Consider the following 21,226-nt stretch of genomic DNA (forward strand, 5'->3'; position numbering starts at 1 on the left):
TGAGGGGCTCGGAGGGAACACCAGCTCTGGGTCGGGTGTGTGTGTGTGTGTGTGCGCGCGCTCAACTTCATGGCTTGTGAGCCTGGGCGTGTGACTTCCTCTCCACTCGCTGCTCCTCGCTCTAGGGTGTAAATACCACCACCTCCTCGTGAACCCCTGGGTACGCTTAGCACAAAGGAACCCGTGCTGTGCTTTAGACCAGGACAAACACAACAACCCTGACTAAATAAAACTGAAAGGATGTGAGGGTGGGGGGCAACAGGGAGGGCTGCTGACAGGTACAGGGTTTGGGTTTCTTTTTGGGGTGATGAACATGCTCTGGAATCAGATGGGGGGGATGGCTGCACAACCCCATGCATATCAAAAACCACCAGACCGGACACTTTAAAAGGGTGGATTTTATGCAAAGGAACATCGTAAAAGGAAGATCATCACCGCTTACAGGAACCACGCCTGGGAACAATGGACTGAGGATGTTTTAAAGCATCTCACTCTGGGACACCTGTGTGGCTCAGTCGGTTAAATATCTGCCTTTGGTTCAGGCCATGATCCCGGGGTCCTGGGATTGAGCCCCACATTGGGCTCCATGCTTATCAGGGGAGTCTGCTCCTCCCTCTCCCTCTGCCCCTGGACGTGCGTGCGCTCTAATAAATAAATAAAATCTTAAAAAAAAAAAAAAAAGCATCTCACTCGACAGTAGGTGCTCAATAAAAACAAGCCCTGGGTTCCTTCTTGGTAGCCTTTAGTTCCCAACTGGATAAGCACTGTGTCTAACTGACCCTTTTAGCTTTGGGGCCCTTCCCTGGGCGGTCTTGTGAGCAGAAAGGGAGGGGAGCAGCCAGGGCAGAGGGAGAGAAGAAAACAGATTCTGCTGACTTTCTAACCTAGCAGGAAGGAGAGGGGGGCAGAAATAAGGCAGCAGGATGGGGACAGAAATAAGGAGGTGATTGGGGCAGGAAATAAGGCGGCGGGCAGGCAGGGGGCAGAAATAAGGAGGTAGGTAGGGGAAGAAATAAGGCAGTGGGCAGGGGGCAGAAATAAGATGAGTAGGGGCAGAAATAAGGCGGCAGGCAGGGGGGCAGAAATAAGGCGGCATGCAGTCAGCACTGACCGCAGGCCACAGTCCAGCCAAGCCCAGGTGACAGAAGCACTCACCTAGGAACCCCTCCTCATCAACAATGATGGTGTAATCCTCCGGCGTCTCGGTTAGGCTGAAGAACTTGCACCTGGATGGCGGAGGGACAGACAGAGGAGAGCATGTCAGTCCCACCTCGGACCTGCCAGGACCCTGTGACCCAGCCGAAGGTGACTGGTTGCCCCGAGCTCTGCCCCCAGGCTGCTGGGTGGTGTCCAGGAAGCTGCCCCACCCTGCCCACTGCTGTCTCCAACCCGGGAGGTCTCAGGGAGCCTGGTTGTCCTCTCTGCACCCCCCAATCTTTGGGGACCTCTGAGCCCGCCCGCCTCTAGGCTCCCACAGCTCAAGGGTCTCCAATCCCACTTTTTCCCTGGGGAAGGAACAGCTGAAGCACAGCTCTGGCAGGGAGCACAGAGGGCACCTGTCTTACCTATAGCACCCCCAAGTTCAGCCTTCTGGACCCCATTGCTGCCCCCCCCGCCCCCCCTCCCCCGCTACAGTCCCACCCCCTCTCCTTATCAACTTGACAGGGTTCCCAGGGTCATTTAGGACCTAATCCATGTCACCCAACCAGCAACCCGGCCTTCAGGGTACTTTCTGTCCTCACATGAGAAAGGGGTGCAGACGTCTGTGCCATTGGGGGGTGGGGGGCACGGATCCCCGAACTGTCACTCGTCATCTTTGGTCATACTGCTTAGCCTGGGGTGTACGTTGCTCATTTGTGCCCCACACAAGAACATCAATTTCCCCAGGCCAGGGGCTGGCAATCCCTCTGCCCCTCTGTATCTTGGCTGAGTCCACGCCTGGCAGACGTGCAGGGGGCTGGGGGTGGGGGTGAATCTGTGGCTTCCTGTGGCCGGGGGTGGCTGCCCCTCAAGGCCTGTCTCCCTGGCCCTCCTCCAGCTAGAACGGCCCCCAGGACGCCCCGGGTGCAGCTGCAGGGAGAGGGCATGTACAAGCCGTGGCGTGCAGGAAACAGCCTGTGGTCATTTATCTGGCGTCACCGTGGCTCTCAAGCGCGAGGCCCAGGCCCGGCCCGGGCTGCGTGCCCGATGTGTAAAAGCCATCTATCACGGGAAGGCCTAACAGCAAGAGGTCCAGCAATAACCCCAGCAAGGGCCGGAACAGCACTTCTACAGACTCAAACGGAAAAGAACCCTGAAGGGGACGCAGGGTTGCAGCAGACGAGGGTGGGGATGTGTGTGTGTGTGTGTGCAGGGGGATGGGGGTGCAGGAGTCGGGGGTGGGGGTGTGTGTGCAGGGGGGATGGAGGCAGGGAACGGGTGTGTGTCTGTACAACGGGATGGGGGTGCAGGGGATGAGAGTGGGGGTGTGCAGGGGATGGGGTACAGGGGATGAGGGTGGGGGTGTATATATGCAGGGGAATGGGGGTGCAAGGGACGGGTGTGGCGCATCTCCCGTCGGCTGCCCTGCGGCACCAAAGCCTAGTTTGCTTTATTCTTGAAATTTTCCCCCAGGAACCAGAGCAACTGGACTCGAGAGGAATGCAAGACGGTGCAGCCGTTTGGAGGAGCTCGGCGGCTTCTTGTCAAGTTAAACATCTGCAGACCACACGGCTGAGCAACCCCACTCTCGGGCAATCCCGAGGATGGCACCAGGACCACACAAAGACCTGCCTGCAGGTGCCTCCCACCTCTGCCCGGGGACCCCGACCCGTCCGCCCCTGGAAGACCGCGGGGGGTCAAAAGGAAGGAGTTACTGGTCCGGGCGGTTAGTGCGGATGGATCGCCAGTGCATTTGCTGAAGTTAAAGGCAGACTCAAAAGGTTACGTATTATCTGATTCCGTTTATAGGACATCCTGGGAGAGCCGCAGCGCTAAGGACAGAGAACCGATTGGTGGTTGCTGGGTTGGGTCGGGGTTGGCTTTACAAGGGCGTCGGGGGGACGTTCTGGGATTACAGAGGTGCTTGGTATCTTGACTGTGGTGGTGGTCGTGAGATCGTACACGCTTGTAAGGGGTGAGTTCTACTGATGTACCTGACTTTAAAGAAATTGTTTAGTGTTGCAGTCGTAAAGGAGGTGGCACGCTCCTCCCGCTGACACTCGGCTCCAGCAACAGCACACACTCTTCAATCTCCCTCTGGCTCTTTGGTTTTTTCTTTTCTTTTCCTTTTCCTTTTCCTTTTTCTTTCTTTTCTTTCTTTCCTTCCTTCCTTCCTTCCTTCCTTCCTTCGTTCCTTCCTTCCTTCCTTCCTTTCTTTCTGTCTCTCCCTCTCTCTTTTTTTTTAAAGACTTTATTTATTTATCCATGAGAGACACACAGAGAGAGGCAGAGACACAGGCAGAGGGAGACTCGATCCCAGGACCCTGGAATCACACCCTGAGCCAAAGGCAGATGCTCAATGGATGAGCCGCCCAGGGATCCTGGCTCCTTGGTTTTCTTTCTTTCTTTCCTTTCTTTCTTCTTCTTTTTTTTTTTTTTTAAGATTTTATTTATTTATTCATTAGAGACACACACAGAGAAGCAGAGACATAGGCAGAAAGAGAAGCAGGCTCCACGCAGGGAGCCCAATGTGGGACTTTGACCCTGGGACTCTAGGATCATGCCCTGGGCCAAAGGCAGATGCTCAATGGCTGAGCCACCCAGGGATCCCAGCTCCTTGGTTTTCAAATCGCATCACTGTCCCTGTCTGTCCCACAGCCAGTTTGCAGTATTCCCTGGACAAATGAAATCTGTGATTGCTCGGGGACAACAGCAAGTGATCATAACCTTTGTAGGTGGCAATCACTGGTCTGGCCCGGCTTCTTCTCGGGGAGCCCTGTGCACTCAGAAGGAGCCCTAGGAGCCCCCCAGGCACCAGATTGTCACCAACACGTACTCACTGGGTGTGGGGAGCGGCCGCCCAGCTGTCTGTGGCAGCACACAGGAATGGCACTTGCTTCCTGTGCCCTCCTGGCTGTGAGGGATGCTCCAGAAATAGACCACAGCAATCGCCCCAGAAGGCATAAACACCAGCAGAAGGCAGCAGCAGCCTCTGGGTAAATGGGGGATAAGCATGTTGTTGATGTGACCTGTCCCCGGGGCCAGTGCTCTGAGGCCCTGCTGTTGGACACCCATCTCCAGGTGTGTGCCTTGGTGCAGGCAGGCCTCCGGGAGGCTGAGCCAGCCCGAAGGACAGCAACTACTGTTCTGGTCAGACTTGGGGAGTCAGGCCCCAGGCCCCTCCTGCTCCCCATCGCTCCGCTCCACGTCTCTAGCCCCACCCCTCCTTGCCTACCGAGAGCTGCTCTCAAGTTCCTCCTCTGTTTACCACTCGCCTCCACGTGAACTCCTGCTCCGATGACTGTACCAGCCTCCCACCTCGTCTCGTCCCCCCACTCTTGGCCTGCCTTCCCAGTCTCATGCCTCCAAAGGCTGACAAATGCTCCTTCCGTTGCCTGGCCCACCCTTCCCTCTTCTTTGGCTGGAGACTTGCTGCTCACCCTCTAAGACACAGTTTCAGCATCTTCATTGGGGTAAAGTCTTTTCTGATTGGCACCGGCCACCCCATCTCCCTCACCTCCCACCAGAGGGGTGTGGTCCTCCCTCGACAGCCCCACAGCCTTGTACTATGTCTATGAGAGGGCATTAGGCCACTGTGGACAGCTAGGCTGCTGGTGTGTCACAACTCACTCATCTCACAGTTTATGTGAAATATGCCCTTAGAGTTGAGCAGTGCACAATCTGTGCAACAATGCATGACAGTCCTAGGTGCTTTCCACAACCTATTAACAGATAATACTCCCCTGCAGACCATAAGATCTCACTGGCAAGGACTGTGGGTTCTCTGCACATAACCCCTAGTACCTGACACAGGCTGGCAACAGAATCAACACTCACTGTCTAACAAACAAAATAAGCAGACAATGGCCACAAACTTTTACCCCCCAAGCCAGAGAAGCCCTGATTGGACAAACCCTGCTGGCCCCTTGTGGGGCACTGCCTCGAATTACCCCTCCTTTAGGTGCCACTAAAGTCTCCAGTCCCAACCTTTTTTTTTTTTTTTTTTTTTAAAGATTTTATTTATTTATTCATGAGAGACACAGAGAGAGTGTGAGGCAGAGACACAGGCAGACGGAGAAGCAGGCTCCATGCAGGGAGCCCAATGTGGGACTTGATCCTGGATCTCCAGGATCTCACCCTGGGCCGAAGGCAGTGCTAAACCGCTGGGCCACTGGGGCTGCCCAGTCCCAACCTTCTAATGAGCCATGGCTAGATCCTCCCTCCAGATGCCAGGGCCCCTGATGTTTGTGGCCTCTGCACTTTGTTGATGAGGACTTGGAGAGAGGACTGAAACCCAGCAACTGGCTAGCCTCTGCTCAGTGCTGTTAGGAAACCCGAGGAGGAAGAAGAGGAGGAAGAGGAGGTTGGGGTGCCCTTTGGATGCCCTCATGGTACCCAGGAACAGGAGGGAACAACAAGGATAATAAAGCAACCTGGGAAGAGCATGAACTCCGTGGTCCTGGAGTGGAATCCCAACCTGGCACCTGGGGGCAGTGAGCCCTGGGCTACGTCATTCCTCTGTATAGTGAGGGACAGGTTCCCATCCAGCTCCACTTTGGGCCACATGGAACCCCACCAGCTCCACAGCAGGGAGACCTCAAGGGGCCTGGCCAGGAAGGCACAGAAAGATGATCCTAGAACCATGGAGTCTGTCTGGAAAATACCCTTTTTTTTTTTTTAAGGATTTTAATTTATTCATGAGACACACACACGAGAGAGGCAAAAACAGGCTCTCTGTGGGAAGCCTGATGTGGGACTGATCCCAGGACTCCGGGATCATGCCCTGAGCCAAAGGCAGATGCTCAACCACCGGAAAACACCTTCTAAGGGGAGGCAAAATCCCAACCAGCTTGGATCAGAACCCAAGGTAGATACGCTGCCCAGAGAGCTGGGCAAGTTGTGCATCACAACTCTGGGGGCAGGGCTCATTCATCTCACAGTCTCTGTGGAGAGTGCTCTCAGGGTTGGGCAGTGCACAACCCATGCAACTGTGTGAGACCATCACCCGGCAGGTTCTGCAGGAGCAATCAGGTAGGTAGACAAGACATAAAAGTCTGCAGCCCTGAGAGATCAAGTGGGAGACTGGGGAACAGGAGCTTGTGGTTCAGGACATACCCAAGGAATCACTAATTTCTCCCGCCAGGGGGTGCCAATGCATCACTGGGCTCTCTAGAACACAACAGGGGTAGTTGATGTGGGCAGCCCATGCGAGGAACCCAGTGTCTGTTCAGAGCCTCATGGCCCAACACAGGGCATGCCCAGAGGGACCGACGGGACTCTAGGCTGTGTCCCTTTGGGCCTGGAGGAAGATTCCAGCCACCACCCTCACATCTCTGTGGTCACTGTGCACCCCATGATGGAAGCAGTGCTGCTGCTTATGGCTGTGTGACCTCAGGTAAGTTACTTAACCTCTCTGTGCTTCAGTCTCCTCACGTGTATAACTGGGATGATAACCCAACTTTGCAGGGTTGTTATTGAAGAAACACTGGGAGTGAAGACCCAGTGTAACTATAGTTAGCACTCAAATAGTTGGCTATTTATTCTTCTTGGAGGGCAGAGGTGGCTGTCGGGGAGGCCACAGGAAGGCCAGCCTGTACTCCCAATAAAGAGCAGCCCTAAAGCCAGCTTGGCTACAGAGACCAGTGGGCTGGCTGGGGAAGCGGTGGGCCTCGGGCGGGATAGGGTCTCCATGGGGAGGACGGGCTGCACCACCTCCCAGGCTCCGTGCAGGGCCGGCTCTTGCACACATGACCCTCCACACAACAAGCTTTGGCTGAAACGTCTCCATCCACCGGGCCAGTGGCCCAGCCCCCACCAGGGAGCCAGCATGATGGTTTAGGAGGGAAGCAGCTCAGCCTGAAATCCCCAGTGACTCCGGACCAGACTCAGACCTGCAGGCCTGGACCCCACCCCAGCTTCCTGACCTTCACAGACATCCGGCGTGTCTGGGCAGGCAGACAGTCCAGATCGGGGGAGCCAGGGTGCTGGGGCCCTTTTGGGCCTCGGTCTTGTCTTCTGTGTTTACCTGCTGGCTGGCTGTGCCCCGCTCCCTGCCCCTTGTTTTCCAGACGCCACCCCTTTACATAGTCAGGGATCAACAGAGGTTGCCTGTGTGCAGAGTCCTGAGCCTGAATCTAGGGGATGTGGGAGCCAGACCCCGCCTGGGACTGGAGCCCACTTCCTGCAGGATCATGATGCCCCGTGTTGGCCACACCCTTCTGAGGTCACCTGCTGGCTCATCACAGAACAAGTGCAGACACTGTGGGATGACAGCCAGGCCAGCCGGGGCCCATGGTGTTCAAACCCACTGGATGGGCCCTGCAAACACGGCTGAGAACAGGCATCCAGCATGTTCCAGGGACCTGTGGACACACTGTTCTCATTCTTTTGTTCCACTAGGGTCTCTGAATGCCCAGGGGCCCGTTCTGGATTTCAGCCCCGGGGAAACCTGGAGTGTTTTTTGCAAAGGGAAGCCCTTTTGGCTTGGAGCCAGGGAGGCTGGGCCCCAACTCCCCCTGCAGCATGTCACCGTGAGGAGGGGGAAGGGGGAGGGTGGGTGGGGGCCCGGCCTCCTCCTGGCCGCCACCTGCCCCAGCCACGCTGGCCCCAGCTGACGGCACAGGAACCTTCCACGCTATGAGCCACAGAAGCGCTGGCCCCACGCTGGTCCAGGCCTTTGCTTCCCAAAGGAAAGGCAGGCGGATGGCGAGTGCCGGGCTTTGTTCTCTCAACCAGCGTGGCCTTTTTAATCTCTTTCTCCTGGGTCTTTGATAGATCTCTTGTGTTATTTACATTTCATTTCTACCATCTCTGGCGACTAGAGGCTGCCGTTTCAAGTTTTAGTTAGAAAAAAGGCCCTGTGTCGCTTCTGTGACTTGAAGGATGATCCTGAAAGGGGTTTCTTCAGATGGGGGAAAAGAATCTGCTTCTGTCGCGGTGGCCAGGACCATCAGAGTGTGGGTCGTGGTGCTTGCAAGTTCTAGGGCGGCACACAGAGGTGGGATGGCTAAAGGGGTGGGGGTAGGGTACCAGGGGGAAGCCCCCAGACTCAGGCAGCAGCCTAATTCAGTGGCTGGGTCATGCAGTCATTCGACAAACAGTTAATCACTTCTATGTGTCGAGCACTGTCGCAGGTGCTGGGGACCCACCTCAAATAACTGGACAAGGAGGATTTACGTGGAGGGGTGGGAGAAATGGCACATCCGACGGTGCTGTGTGCTGCAGAGCAAGTAAGAAAAGTGGAGAAGGGGTTTGCGATTGCAAGCGGAGCAGGGAGTGGTTGCCAGAGGCTGCGAGGAGGGGGAGAGGGGCAGCAGTAATTGAATGGATATAGGGTTTCAGTTTGAGATGGTGGAAAAGTTCTGGAGAGGGATGGTGGGGGTGGCTGCACAACATGAATGTACTAGATGCCACCGAGCTGTGCGCTCCCCATCGGTTAAAACGGTCAATTTTGTTCTGTGTGGCCACCACAAGAAGGAATATCGGGCAGGTACCGGGAAGGTCCCCCCAGACCTGTGGGAGGTGGAAGGGCTGGCGTGCTGCCGTCCCGAGGAGGCCACATGAGGTGGCCATAGGCCAGCAGTGACGGAGGCCAGAGTGGCTGAGTGGTGGGGCAGGGGGAGTGACAGGCCGTGGTGACAGGACAGGTCATAGGGGTGGGGAGGATGCCTCCTGGCCTCCGTAAGGAGTGGGTGGGGACCCTGAGATCAGCCAGGAGGCTATTCTTCAGGGAGGCTGGCAAAAGCCGATGGTGGCTTGGACCAGGCTGGCAGCGGTGGGCGTGGGTCCGTGGGTGGCCAGGAAATAAGATTCAACACCTGGAGGAGATGAGGTCAGTGAGAAACAACGAGGAACAGGGAACGAGGAGCGGGGAACAGTGGTCTGCCACGGCCCACGCTCTGGCCAGAGGCACCAGGAGGGAAGTCAGCAGGCAGACTGTCCTCACCTCTGAATCTGGCCCCCTTGCTGACACCTCTACTCTTTCCTCCATGGGGAAGGTGGGGAACCTGGGACAACGGGCTGGCCTCATCCTGCCCCGAGGGCCAAAGCCACAAGCCTCTGGGAGTTGCTTCCTTGTGCATGTCCCAATGGCCTGGGGCACCCAGGTGGTGGTGGTAGGGGGAAAGGTCCTGCCAGGGTAGGAACACAGTCTGGAGAAGTGTAGCCTCTTGCTACACTTGCGCACAGGAACCAACTGGGGGTTCTCCTTCTTCCCTCAAGGGTGGGGGGATCTGAGATGGAAAGGGTCCAAGTGTGCATCTCAGCTTTACCACCTACCCCAGACAAGGCTGGAATAGCTTTCTCATCTCTGAGAGAGGTTTGGCAGAGCAGTGTAGGATTTAAGGAGGTACTGAACACGCAGGCAGTGCTCAAGATCCTGCCCGAGCGCGTGTGGTCAGGGGAGGAGCTGGCCAGGAGACCCAGGGGGAACCGGACCTCCCCAGTAGCATTCCCATCCAGGGAGTGCTCAGGCCCTGCAGACAGGAGAACGCCTCCTGCTTGGAGGCTCTTCTCTGGTGTTAAATGATCTCTGCCCAATCCCAGATCTCCCCGTTCCTGTGGCCTTCGCCCCTACCCTTACCATATTAGGGTCTGTCGCAAGGGGCCAGCACAGCACCCCCGGCAGGTCAAAGCCCTGGCCTATCACCTCCCAACTGATGATAATATCAGAGATTATTCACTTCCAGATCTGACTTTGCTTAGCGACACATCTGCTCCTGGGAGATGGGCTGAGTCTTACCCAGGTCCCCCATTCCTGGCACAGGATGATGTGACGTGGTCTTGCATCATCGGCGCTAACTGAATGGACGTGTAGCATAAGTAATTATTCCCATTTCACTGGCAGGAAGACTGATGCTCAGTTAGGTTAAGGCAGTTACTGCCTTGGGTCCGCTAGGCTGTGTGGTTTCTGGGGTGGGGGCAGCCGGGAGGCAGGTGTGGCTGCCAGCACATTGCCTGTGATCCGGCTCTTCCCCTGGGAGGTGTCCACCATCTCACACGGGTGTCGCGGGAGACACGGATGTGAGGATTTATAACCGCCTGTCCTCAGAAACAAAGCTGGCTACCACCCCGATGCCCCTCACTGGGCAAGGAGGAAGACGATGACAGAAGACCACTGCCCAGTCCTCCAAATGAGCAGTCTACGGTGACTTCCAAAAATATCAATGAGTCTCAACAGTAAGACAGTAGATGGAAAAGCCGGTCCCCAAACATTATGCATGGCATTCTCTATTTTGGCAGAGTTAAAAGGAGCTCTTAAAAAAAAAACAAAAAAACAAAAACAAAAAACCCCACCTTTAAGACCACATATAGTTGCAAAATAACTACATAAACAGGAAGCAAGGGGATGAAGAAGACGGGACTACCTGGGACGGGCGTATGGGACGGGGGTGACCTCTGGTCAAACACAGGTCTGGATCCTTCTTTTGCTCTGGCTTGGCAGTACTAAGGGGAGTTAGGTAACTGAATACAAGTGGGCCATGCAAGGACCCACGGGGGTCAGAGTGATACCCATGAGCCGAGGTCTGCCAGGGCAAAGGTGAGGGGCTGCAGGCACGTCCTGAAGGCAGACACCATCCTCCGGAACCCACCCATCCGGCAGAAGGGTGTGGAGGACCCAGCCATGGATCTGCAGCCATGTGGGAAGAGCAGCTCACAGCCATCCAGGGGAGGTGGCCAGAGGGGGGGCCCGGTGCTAGAATCAGCAAGAATGGACGGGGACCCATCCTAGGGCTACGACTTCCCCCAATCTGGTCATTCCGTGTGGCCTTGGCTAGTCAGTGATTTGGGGGGTTCACTTCGTCTTTATGGATGCATCTTCATGCCCCAACCCGGTCCCTACAGTCTCTGTGACCCCTCCGATGGTGCTGTGTGCCACCTGCTGACGCTTGCCAAGAGCACTGCTCTGGAGTGGAGGGGCCTGGTCTGAGTCCTCGTCGTGGTCGTGGTGTCAGCCCTGTGGCCTTAAGACATTTACACGGCCCTGAGCCTGTCTCCTCACTCATCAAGAGGGGCAACATCCCCACCGTCCCACCCCAATCGCCGCCGGCACCAGAGTGAGAGGTCAGCATCCCTTTTGGATAAAAGCACCAGGTTTGCAATAGTTGCTCAGAACACACTGGTTTTTCCCTTCCTTTCTGTGGGTTTTCTGACACAACCAGAAGCTTATTCAAGATCCCTGTTCCTCCACACTGCAGCGGAGGACGCACATGCACAACCTTCTACCTACCCTTCCAGATTTTTGTCAGGATGCTGGAGACAATAGTGAGAATACTGGACCCTAAAGCAATCATAGTCGTCCTCGCCACCCCGCCCCCTGCCCCCCAAGTCCTGGACACTATGAATTGGAAATGACAGTCCCTAGAGGGCTTGCTACTGCAGGGCTGTAGAGCCAAACTGGGATTGTTGTCCTGTTGCCTGGCAACTCCCTGAGCACCGCTGGCTCCCGGGTCACCCTGCCTCTCAGCTCCTGTGGCCACTCGGTTCTGTGCCATCCACTGCCGGCTCGGGGGCAGAGTGTCCTGGGCGTCCCCCGCTCAGCTGACCCCATCTTCACATGACCTCTATCTAGCACCGACCTTCTCGGCAATGACCTCCAGCCTGAAGGTCCCCCTCCCCCCACCTGGCTCCCATCCATCCACCCTTGCAGGCTCAGCTCAGCCCTTCCTCCCCCAGCCTCCCCCCCTACCAAGGTCTGCCCCTACCCTGTACCCCCATTTTCCTAACAGTCAGGCCAGCTGGGGAGGACCCCTTCTCAAAACATCTGTTTTCTCACCCATCTCATCTCCTGTCTCTGGCCAGAGAAAACCAGCCCCAGGGTAAGCTTCCCTCCCCATTCCCACAAGTGCCTCCCTCCCTCCCTCTTGGGACTCCACTCAGGACTCCCCCTCTTCTTGGCTTCCTGGTCTTAACTACAAACAGGCTCAAGTTTCCAACATCCTAAAAAAAAAAAGTCTCCCTCATCCCCATGTCCTCCCCAGGCCACCACCTTCCTCCCTCCCCTCCTCCGCCCCCTCCCAGCCGGTCACCCCAACCCTCCAGCTATTGCCACTAGCCTCTGCCCTCTGAAGGACGCTGCTGGGCTCTGCAATGACCTCCCCCGGCCACACCCCGGCGGCCTCCTGTCCTTGCCCTAGGTCAGCTGCACCCCATGCAGCGGGCCAAGGCCTTCCCCTGGACCCTGGAACCGGCAACACGCCCCCCTTCAACTTCTCTGACAGTGACGCCCGTGTCGTTTCATTTCCCCTCTTCTCCTCCCTGATGAAAGTGGCTCCTCTGGGGGTTCCCCGATTCGGTCACTGTCAGAGTTCCTGGTGTGGTGCTCCAGGCTTCCTCCGCATGTGTCCAACGTGCACCTCTCCACCTACACTGCCTTGGACTCAGATCCCACACCCACCCCTGAGGAGAGAACTGCTGATCCCATTTCACAGATGGGAAAACCGAGGACAACCACCTCTCAGAGAGCCAGGACGGCCACACATGCCCTCATCCTGACAGCGAGGCCTAACTGCACCCCAGTCCTCAGCCCCAGAGACCCTCTGCCGTCCCCCTGGGCTCGGCCAACAGCTGGTCACCAGGGCAGAGCCGAGGCCAGGGGCTGCCCCTACCTGGGGGCCGGGAGGCTGAGTCATCTCAGAGAACGTTCTCATTTTCCACTGCTGTGGTGCCTGTTATGGAAGGCCCAGCTGACACTGGAAACTTGATCTGTTTACTCTCGGATTCCTAACCCGGCAGAGCGAGGCCCTCACCCGGGCCTCCCCTCAGGCATCCTGGCAAGCCCTGGCCAGTCGGAGCCCTGTTCCGGCAACAGACCTCAAGCAGGAGGCAGGGGTGGAGTGTGTGTGTGTGGGTGTTGCAGCCAGGAAGGGTCATTTCCAGATTTCCAGGTAAACTTGTCTAGCAGACCCGCTCTGAGAGATCCAGTCTAGGAACCAGATCAGTGAAGGGAGCTGTGAGGGCGTCTTCGATTTGTGGGACAGTTTTTGACAGGTTCCCCACTGAAACCACAAAGCAGGGACCCTCCTGAAATCTCCCGGGCAAGAAGGAGGCGGAGCAAAGGGAGGCACAGAATCAAGCCAGGGAGGCCACTGTGTGCCACCTCTTTCGGTAATGATCTGTACAGATGGTAGCCCAGCTCCCATTTGCATACTCCTGGGTAGGGGACACTCACTGCTTTTTGAGGCAATTCATTCCATCCTGGGGTAGCTTATTTCTAGAAGGCTCTATCAACGTGGCCTCCAGTTAACCGATACCCAGCTTGTCTTAATTCGTCCCCTCCAGGGACCCATGGACATTTGCTCCAGCTGCAAAACTGTCAGGGAAGGGGTCCAGCAGGACCATCATCTCTTTCCACAGTGGGAACAGGGCTTCTGGGCAAAAACGTTGCACAAACCCCAGCTCTTCACTGCTGAAAGCACTGGAACCCACCTGTCAGGCTCTAAAAGGCACCCAGTGGGCCTGCTGAAGCCATACGGCCAAAATTGGAAAGCCAGAGAGATGGGGGGCCCGGCCTCCCTTGTGAGATGCCAACACCTCCCTGGTCAAGACAGCCGGGGGCTCGGGTGGCCCAGCCTGGGCGAGTGCCTACCTGCAGGGCAGCACAGTTCACTCAAGAAGCCTCTGTTCGCCCCACCCGGGCTGCCTGTTTACGCTGGACACACACAAGGCCCATGTAGTGTGTCAGCAGGGAGGTGACTCGGGAAACCAACTTTCTTGGTTTGCCTGGGACTGTCCCAGTTTGGGCACCAAAAATGCTTCCAAATTAGGCAGAGTCACATAGAGGCAAGAGAAGTTGGGACAGTGAGTGGGCAGGACAGGGGCGTGGTCACTGGCAGGGGTGATGGGGGTACCCTTCTGGAACGCCGGGTCTTTTGTGGGTGGTGGCTCCCAGGGGTAGCCAGGTTATAGGAATTCACTGAAGCCACATGTGTCTGATTCATGGTGCCCCACGCAGCTGCCACCAAAGAGGAACAGTCATGGGGGGCGTGCTGGGTGGAGGCCAGAAGACACAGCTGCCTCTCTTCCTGGGGTCTCCCTTGGGTCTTCTTCCTGCCACGATCAAGCAGATGTGCTGAGTGGCCTGTGTGGAGGTGGCCAAGTGGCTCACACCCCTGGGTGGGCCTCCAGGATCCCCCAGAAAAAAAAGGGTTGAAGGGGATAGAGGCAGAGAGGAGGTGATGTGCTGATGAGGAGAAAACATTCTGAAAACCCCTCTGGTGATGTCCCTGTCACTGCCCCCGAGGTGAGCGGCAGCTCCCAAATGGCACTCATTGTTTGGGGCAAGAAATACTTTTAATGAGATCAAAGTGGGGTTTGGATCATCATTTCTTCCTTCCTTCCTTCCTTCCTTCCTTCCTTCCTTCCTTCCTTCCTTCTTTCTTTCTTTTCTTTCTTTCTTTTCTTTCTTTCTTTCTTTCTTTTTAGCCTGAACTTTTTCAAAACCATGGCATAATTTACTGTGATGAAACGTACAGATTTCAGGTGTACACTTGGATGGGTTTTGACAAACGGACACCCCCACAGAAGCACCACCCCAAACGACATACGAATGTCCCCAGCGCTGCAGGGTGTTCTGTGTTCTCCTGTCAGTCCCTCCTACCCGCACGGGTCAGTGCTTGGTGTGCTCCATCGCCGTGAAATCCTACAGTGGGTACCATTTTGTGTCTGCCTCCTTTTGTTCAATGTATTTTGAGATCAATCCATTTCCCTTGATAGAGTATGTGACTATCTTTATTGCCGAAAATATATGTATGTTTATATATACCTACGATGTATTATGATATATTTTTATTTGTCTTTTTTATTGTTGACATTTGGTTGTTTCCGGGTTTTTGCTATTATAGGTAAAGATACTATGAACCTCTTTATTTAAAAACAACAACAGGGCAGCCCTGGTGGCGCAGCGGTTTGGCACCGCCTGCGGGCTGGGGTGTGATCCTGGAGACCCGGGATCGAGTCCCACATCGGGCTCCCTGCATAGAGCCGAGCCTGCTTCTCCCTCTGCCTGTGTCTCTGCCTCTCTCTCTCTCCCTGTGTGACTATCATAAATAAATAAAAAATTTTAAAAAAAGATTTTATTTATTTATTCATAGACACAGAGAGAGAGAGGCAGAGACACAGGCAGAGGGAGAAGCAGGCTCCATGCACCGGGAGCCCATTGTGGGATTCGATCCCGGGTCTCCAGGATCGCGCCCTGGGCCAAAGGCAGGCGCCAAACCGCTGCGCCACCCAGGGATCCCAATAAATAAAATCTTAAAAAATAAAACCTTAAAAAAAAATAAAATAACAACAACAACAACATCGTCTCCAGGCTGGCTTCCTATGCTCCAAAGTCCTGTAATGCCACAAAAGCAGCTCAACCTTGCCCAGGGAACTCCCTCTGCACATCCTGCCCGAGTCCTGCCCTCTCCATGGGTGAGTCTTGCAGTTGTGACACGGAAGGGTAGGGACAGGGAGCAGCGGGGCCTCCTTTGGATGGGGTGCCTGGGATGGGCTGAGGCCTGGAAGAAGATCCAGGCAAGGGAAACAGCACATGGAGGGACCCCGCAAGCAGAGACCCTAATGCAAGGAAGAGAAACAGTCTACCACAGTGTGGCTGAACCATCTACACCCATGGAAATGCTGAGTATCTCCTACATTTGGAATACATTGTTGAGTGGGAAAAAGCAAGCCCCAGAAGACGATGCACAGCAAGATTCGCTTTTTCAGATAGATACATGCGAACCACAGGGTTTGACTTTGTAGAAGTCAAGGGAAAGATAAGCGTGGGTAGATGGCAGTGGGGGGTACTGTTCTTCAAACAGTAAACAAAGGTAAAGGAAAAGCAGGAGCAATAAGTATGTAACAGACCAAGGATGATGAGTAATCAAATTCTGTGCACCCAAGGTCCATTGAAAAAAAAAAAAAAAGCTCTGAGATGTTTGAGGCAGGGTTGAAGGGGTGTGGGTGGCAACAGATCAGGTCGGTGGGGTTTTTTAAGATTTTATTTGAGAGCAACAAAGAGTAAGAGAGAGCACAAGCTGGAGATGGGGGGGAAGGGGCAGAGGGAGAAGCAGGTTCCCCACTGAGCAGGGAGCCCGATGCAGGGCTTGATCCTAGGAATCCGAGCCGAAGTCAGATGCTTAACCTACTGAGCCACCCAGGCGCCTCTCGGGTCTGTGTTTTAAGTAGCTCACTCTGGCTGCATGGACAGCCATTCCTGCATCTCCCCAGCAATCTCCCTGTTCAATCTCTGCACATCCCTCTCTGCTCCTGCTTTGGGTCCCATTTTCCCTCAGGTGGTGGGGAGCTGGGCTCAGTCTCCATCTGTCACAGTCCACAGTGGGCACCCTCGGGGATTCTGGGTTGCAGGACCCAGAAACAGAAGCCTGTGAGTTTGGCCACATCAGACAGGCACTGAGGCAGCCCCCAGCTCCTGTGTCCCTCCAGCTGGGAGCCCCGAAGGATGCTCAGGAGTGCCAGGAGGAGCTGTAGACAGCCACCACTGCCCTGACCAAGTCAGCAGGATCTGCCCAAGTCCCCCAAGATCAGGAGCCAGACACAGATGTACCTGCAGGGGTTCCAGGGAAAGGAAACAAAAGAGTGGGAAGGAAGATAGGAGGAGGCCCTCAATCAAGGAAGAGCTTAGAAATGTCTAGAACAGAGGACATGCTCAAAGGCCCACAGGGACAGGCAGCTGAGATCCTCAGGTGAGGAGAACCCGGGGTAAGATGTGCTTTGCATATTAAACATCCAGGAGCAGGCTTCATTTGAACCAAAGATACATGGGGGTCCTCTCACTCTGTTTTTCCTCCTTGCACTTTTGGGAAAGACGAACTGAGACATATTTTTTTGTACCCAAGAAACTCACCTAATAACACGTTGACAAATGGGGCCCAGCACCTGGTCTCAGTGTGAAGGGCCCCGGGGGAGGCTCCCTCCCTGCTGGAAGGGGGTCGGCTGCAACTCAGCTCTGCTAAACTGTTACTCTAATCCTGGGTCAGGATTAGATCTTCCCATTTTTTCCAGAGGAGAGGGAAATGCAGAGCTTTGTGATCTCTCTCCACGTTTAAACGTTGGTCTAATTTTTTTTAAAAACGCACTGGGCGGGCCAAAGAAAACACGTCTGGCCTCCAAATACCTCGTTTCCCTTTCCCAGACCCCTGAAAGTTCTCAAGTGTCTGGGGTTCAGGGGGAATCAATTTCCCGGATGGCAAGGGGTGCCCACGTGAGTGACCGCTTGTGGGATCTGTGCCTGGAGCACTGAGCGGGGGGCTGCCGCTGAGGTGGGGTCAGCAGTAGGTGAAGCAAAATGTAAACCAGATAAAACAGTGTGGCCTGTGCCAACCTACTGGCTCTGGACACTAAGCTTGCTGCCCCAGCTTGCCTGCCTCCCTCTGGAAGTCCCTGCTGCCCAAACCCAGAGCCCAGGCAGTCACATCTCAGGACTCATTTTCCTGCCACCTCCTGGAGGGGCCATCAGGAAGGAATATGAGCTCTGACTCCCCAGCAAGCTGGGTGACCCTGGGTATGTCCCATGCTTCCCTGCACTTTCGGCTGGCACCCTGTCATGCCCCAGGTCAGAACATGTGGCCTGCCCACCACGGCTGCATGGGTCCAGTGCTGTCTGCTGGGGATGCAAATGTGATGATGTATTTATATATAAGGGGGTGGTGGTGGATGATTCAGGGAATAAGCAGAGACGGGCAACTGGTGGATGCTGGGGTGGCAGGGAGTGGAGGGGGGTGTCTGGGGCTCAGGGAAGACTTCCTGGAGGCTGTGATACCTGAGCACGAAGCTGAAAAGCTAAGTCTGTGAGTGGCTGGGGTTTCAGAATGGAACCAATTCCTGCCAGCCCTGCCAGCAAAGGCCCAGCCACGGCACCCAACACCACGGACAACTGTTTTGTCTAGAGGCCCACGGCGTGTACCCCCAGCATCTACCTTCAAGGGATGGTGAATACGGCCAGGAGCGACCCCACTCAGACCAACGTTGCATCAGGACGGCCACTGCCAAATGAACCTGGCATTCACATTCATTCTCTCTCTGTCCCTCTCTCTGCCTAAATGCATCTTCTAAACCTGTGCTGCCTGGGAGAGCTTCCGGGATAGTGGAAATGTTCTGTGCCCACACTGTCCAGTTCAATACCCACTGGCCGCATGTGGCTACTGAGCCCTTTTGAAACGCGGCCAGTGCAGCTGAAGAGTTCTTTATTTGATTTGATTTTAATTACTTTGAATTTGAATAGCCGCATGTGGCTAGAAGCTACCCATTTGGACTGGGCATAGTTCTAGAACTTCTCAGTCTCTCACTCGCTCAAATGCAAGCTGCCTCCACCTGGAGCAGGGTCCCGGAGCAGCCTGCGGTGGTTTTAACCCTCACGCCATCGGCCCCGGGACCATTCTGGGCTCGGATTCCACCTCTGGCTCCATGATGTGGGGATCCTTGGTGTGGCCCTTAGGAACAAAGGACCTGATGCTGGCATGATGTGGGGTCTGGAGTATGATGCTCACGTTACCACTACTGTTCCCACCAAAGTCCTTTTGTCTGTTCAGCTCATGGGACAGAACGACACTGAGCGTTTTTAATGAGTTCAGCCTTGACCCAGGAAGAAAGGGCAGGAAAACTGTGTGCTGAGCCCCCTGAGCCCTGACTTCCGGGCTCCCTCTTCACCCTCTCCCATTACCAAGGTGGGTACACCATGGCTCAGGACACAGTGTTGTCAGCGAAGGAAGAGGGTCTGAACAAGCCCAGAGTCGGGGCTCTTTCCCCTGGTCCTCCCTGCTGGGGGACTGGGAGGGTCGGGGTGGGTGGGGGGCACACAGGGTCCCCGAATAAAGCACCAGCCACTGAGCAGCTCGAAACATGAGATTTACCTCTCATAGTTCTGGAGGCAGATCGAGGTGCCGGCAGGGTTTCTGGAGAGATGGCTTCTCCTGGTTTGCCGTGGCCCACCGTGAGCTCCCTGGTGTCACATCTCAGGGGGACGGTAAGCCTATTGGGTCAGAGCCCCACCCTCCTGAACTCATTTGACCTTAACTGCCTCCTAACGGCCTGATCTCCAAGTACAGTCCCCATTTGGGGTTAGGGCTTTAGCACAGGAGCATCCAGCCCACAGCACCCACAAAGGCCTTGTGGGCTACTGGGAAAAGATGTCTGTGAAGGAACCGGACAGAAGCACTGTGATTAAGGGTAAAGGCTGAAATGGGGATAAACCCCTGAAAAATTGTATGGAACGGTTTCCAAGCTCAGGAAAAGGAGAGGCCGTCTGAATAGCCACATCAACGGTATACAAGGCGGGGGAGGCTTGCCAGAGGGGACCCCTTCCATGGGGCCTCTGTGCTGTACCCGAAGGGCTAGGAGGACAGACCGGGAAGGCAGGGGTCCCCAGGAAGGGCCCAGCACAGTGTGTGAAACTGGGAGAATCATGACTGCACACAGGGAGAGGGAGCCAAGGCTGTGGCCCCCTGTCCACCCCCCCCCCCCATCTTGGCTATGACATCCATCCTCATATCTCTCAGGGGACACATCTGCAAGGCTCTGGTGCTGGGGTCTGTACCCTGGGGGATTGGTGCCACCATCGTGTACTACGGCCGGGCCTTTCTTTCTGCGATTCAGTCCCAAATCCATGAAATAAAATTTGAACCCAAGATGGCCCAACCCAGAGCAGCCAAGAGCGAGGGATTCACTGTGCTATCCTTCTCTACCAGGAAGGCAGCACTTACCCAAATGACGGGGGCAAGGCCTTGGGGAGGAGACAGGAGACGGGTGAACGTGACCCCTCTGGCCCCAGCCCTGTACCTCCTTGCCCCGCCACACACAGCCCATGGGCATGATCTCCGGCTGCCCTGGCCGGGGGGCCCCAGTCAGAGTAGGGCTCTGTTTACTCCCTGGGCGGGGGTCACCAGCCCCTGAACCCTCTAGAACATTCAGGCACCTGGCCTGGGGGGGTTCAGTTTCAGCTGAAACACGCCTACAGAACTCCCAGCCGAGCCGCCCCACTGCCCTGCGCTCTGGCTAATGGGGTCACGTTGGAGTCTAAAACCAACACAGTTCACCCCCTCACAACCATGACGCCTACCCCTGGATGCAGCTCTGGTTGTGCTTGGTTTACGCCTGTCATCACCTCTCCAAGCTGCCTGGGGCGGCCCTGCCCCACATGAGGAGGTCCAGGCCCTGAGGGCTGTCCCCGGGCTTTGGGCCAAAGGCTTCGCTTTTATTAAAACTTCTCGCTGTTGGCTATGGCCAACATCCCTGGGGCTGAGTTCAATTTGCCAAAGTCACCCAGACGAGAGAGGGAGATAGTAGTGATAGGAAAAAGAAGAGAAAGTACAGACCATGGCAGAAAAACTGTGGCGCCGGCCGGGCCAGCGTTATCCCATCTTGCAGATGAAGCAAGCCGAGGCTCGGAGAGGTCAATGCCCTGCCATGTGTGACCGGTACGTGAGGAGTGGGGAGGGGGGTCAGTAGACCCTCTGGCCCACCCCGTGCCGCCAGTGCCTTCTCTGCCTGCCAGGAGGTGGGTGACCCAGGGCTAATCCTCTTTGGCAGGAGTGAGCCCCATGAGGATGAAGGGAGCCAGGAGCTTCCTACTCACTGGCCTGGGGTGGGAGGGTGTTTCCATAGGGGCTGGCAGCCGTCACCTCTGGAAACAGCTGTAAACTCCATGCAGGCTCTGGGGAGGGTGCTGCTCAGGGCCCAGCTGGTCCCAGAGCCTGGAGCCTCTCAATCAGCGATGTGAGCAAGAGGCTGGGACGGCTGGGGTCCTGGTACCTGGGACGATTTCCAACAGTTGTGACAGGGAGAGAGCTCAGGATCTGGAGGGACCCAGCTTCGAGGGCTGGGCACACTGGGGATGGCTGAGTGTGGGCCTGGCACCCATAACTGCACGTCGGGGGATGGAGGGAGAGGTGGCCATGTAGATGAGTGAGCACCTACCCATGGGAGCAAATAAAATCAGGGCTTTAACTATGCTGGCTGACCTCAGGCTGGATACTCGGGGGTGGGGTGAGGATGGGCGAGGAGACGTTAAGACCCTGCAGCCCATTGGGGTCCTGCCAGCTGGCTGGACAGGGAAGATGAACAGAGGTACCCAAGCACTCTAGACCCT

At 55.8% G+C, this 21,226-nt stretch overlaps 1 protein-coding gene and 1 long non-coding RNA gene across 3 annotated transcripts in view; one reads left to right on the top strand and one right to left on the bottom strand.

Annotated features, from left to right (window-relative positions):
• Positions 1–21,226, bottom strand: part of CASTOR2 (cytosolic arginine sensor for mTORC1 subunit 2) — a 54,124-nt gene that overhangs the window by 18,049 nt on the left and 14,849 nt on the right. For both annotated transcript variants that reach the window (XM_077908295.1, XM_077908296.1), the window contains exon 2: positions 1,156–1,226. In XM_077908295.1, coding sequence (XP_077764421.1) covers positions 1,156–1,226 — 71 coding nt within the window. The remainder of the gene's footprint in view (positions 1–1,155; positions 1,227–21,226) is intronic.
• On the top strand, positions 11,588–14,901 carry LOC144319743 (uncharacterized). The gene is made up of 2 exons (XR_013385461.1): positions 11,588–11,957; positions 14,563–14,901. It is a non-coding gene; the product is annotated as an uncharacterized LOC144319743 (long non-coding RNA).

The sequence above is a fragment of the Canis aureus genome, chromosome 8 (assembly GCF_053574225.1).
Source record: "Canis aureus isolate CA01 chromosome 8, VMU_Caureus_v.1.0, whole genome shotgun sequence".
In the NCBI taxonomy this organism is placed as follows: Eukaryota; Metazoa; Chordata; class Mammalia; order Carnivora; family Canidae; genus Canis; species Canis aureus.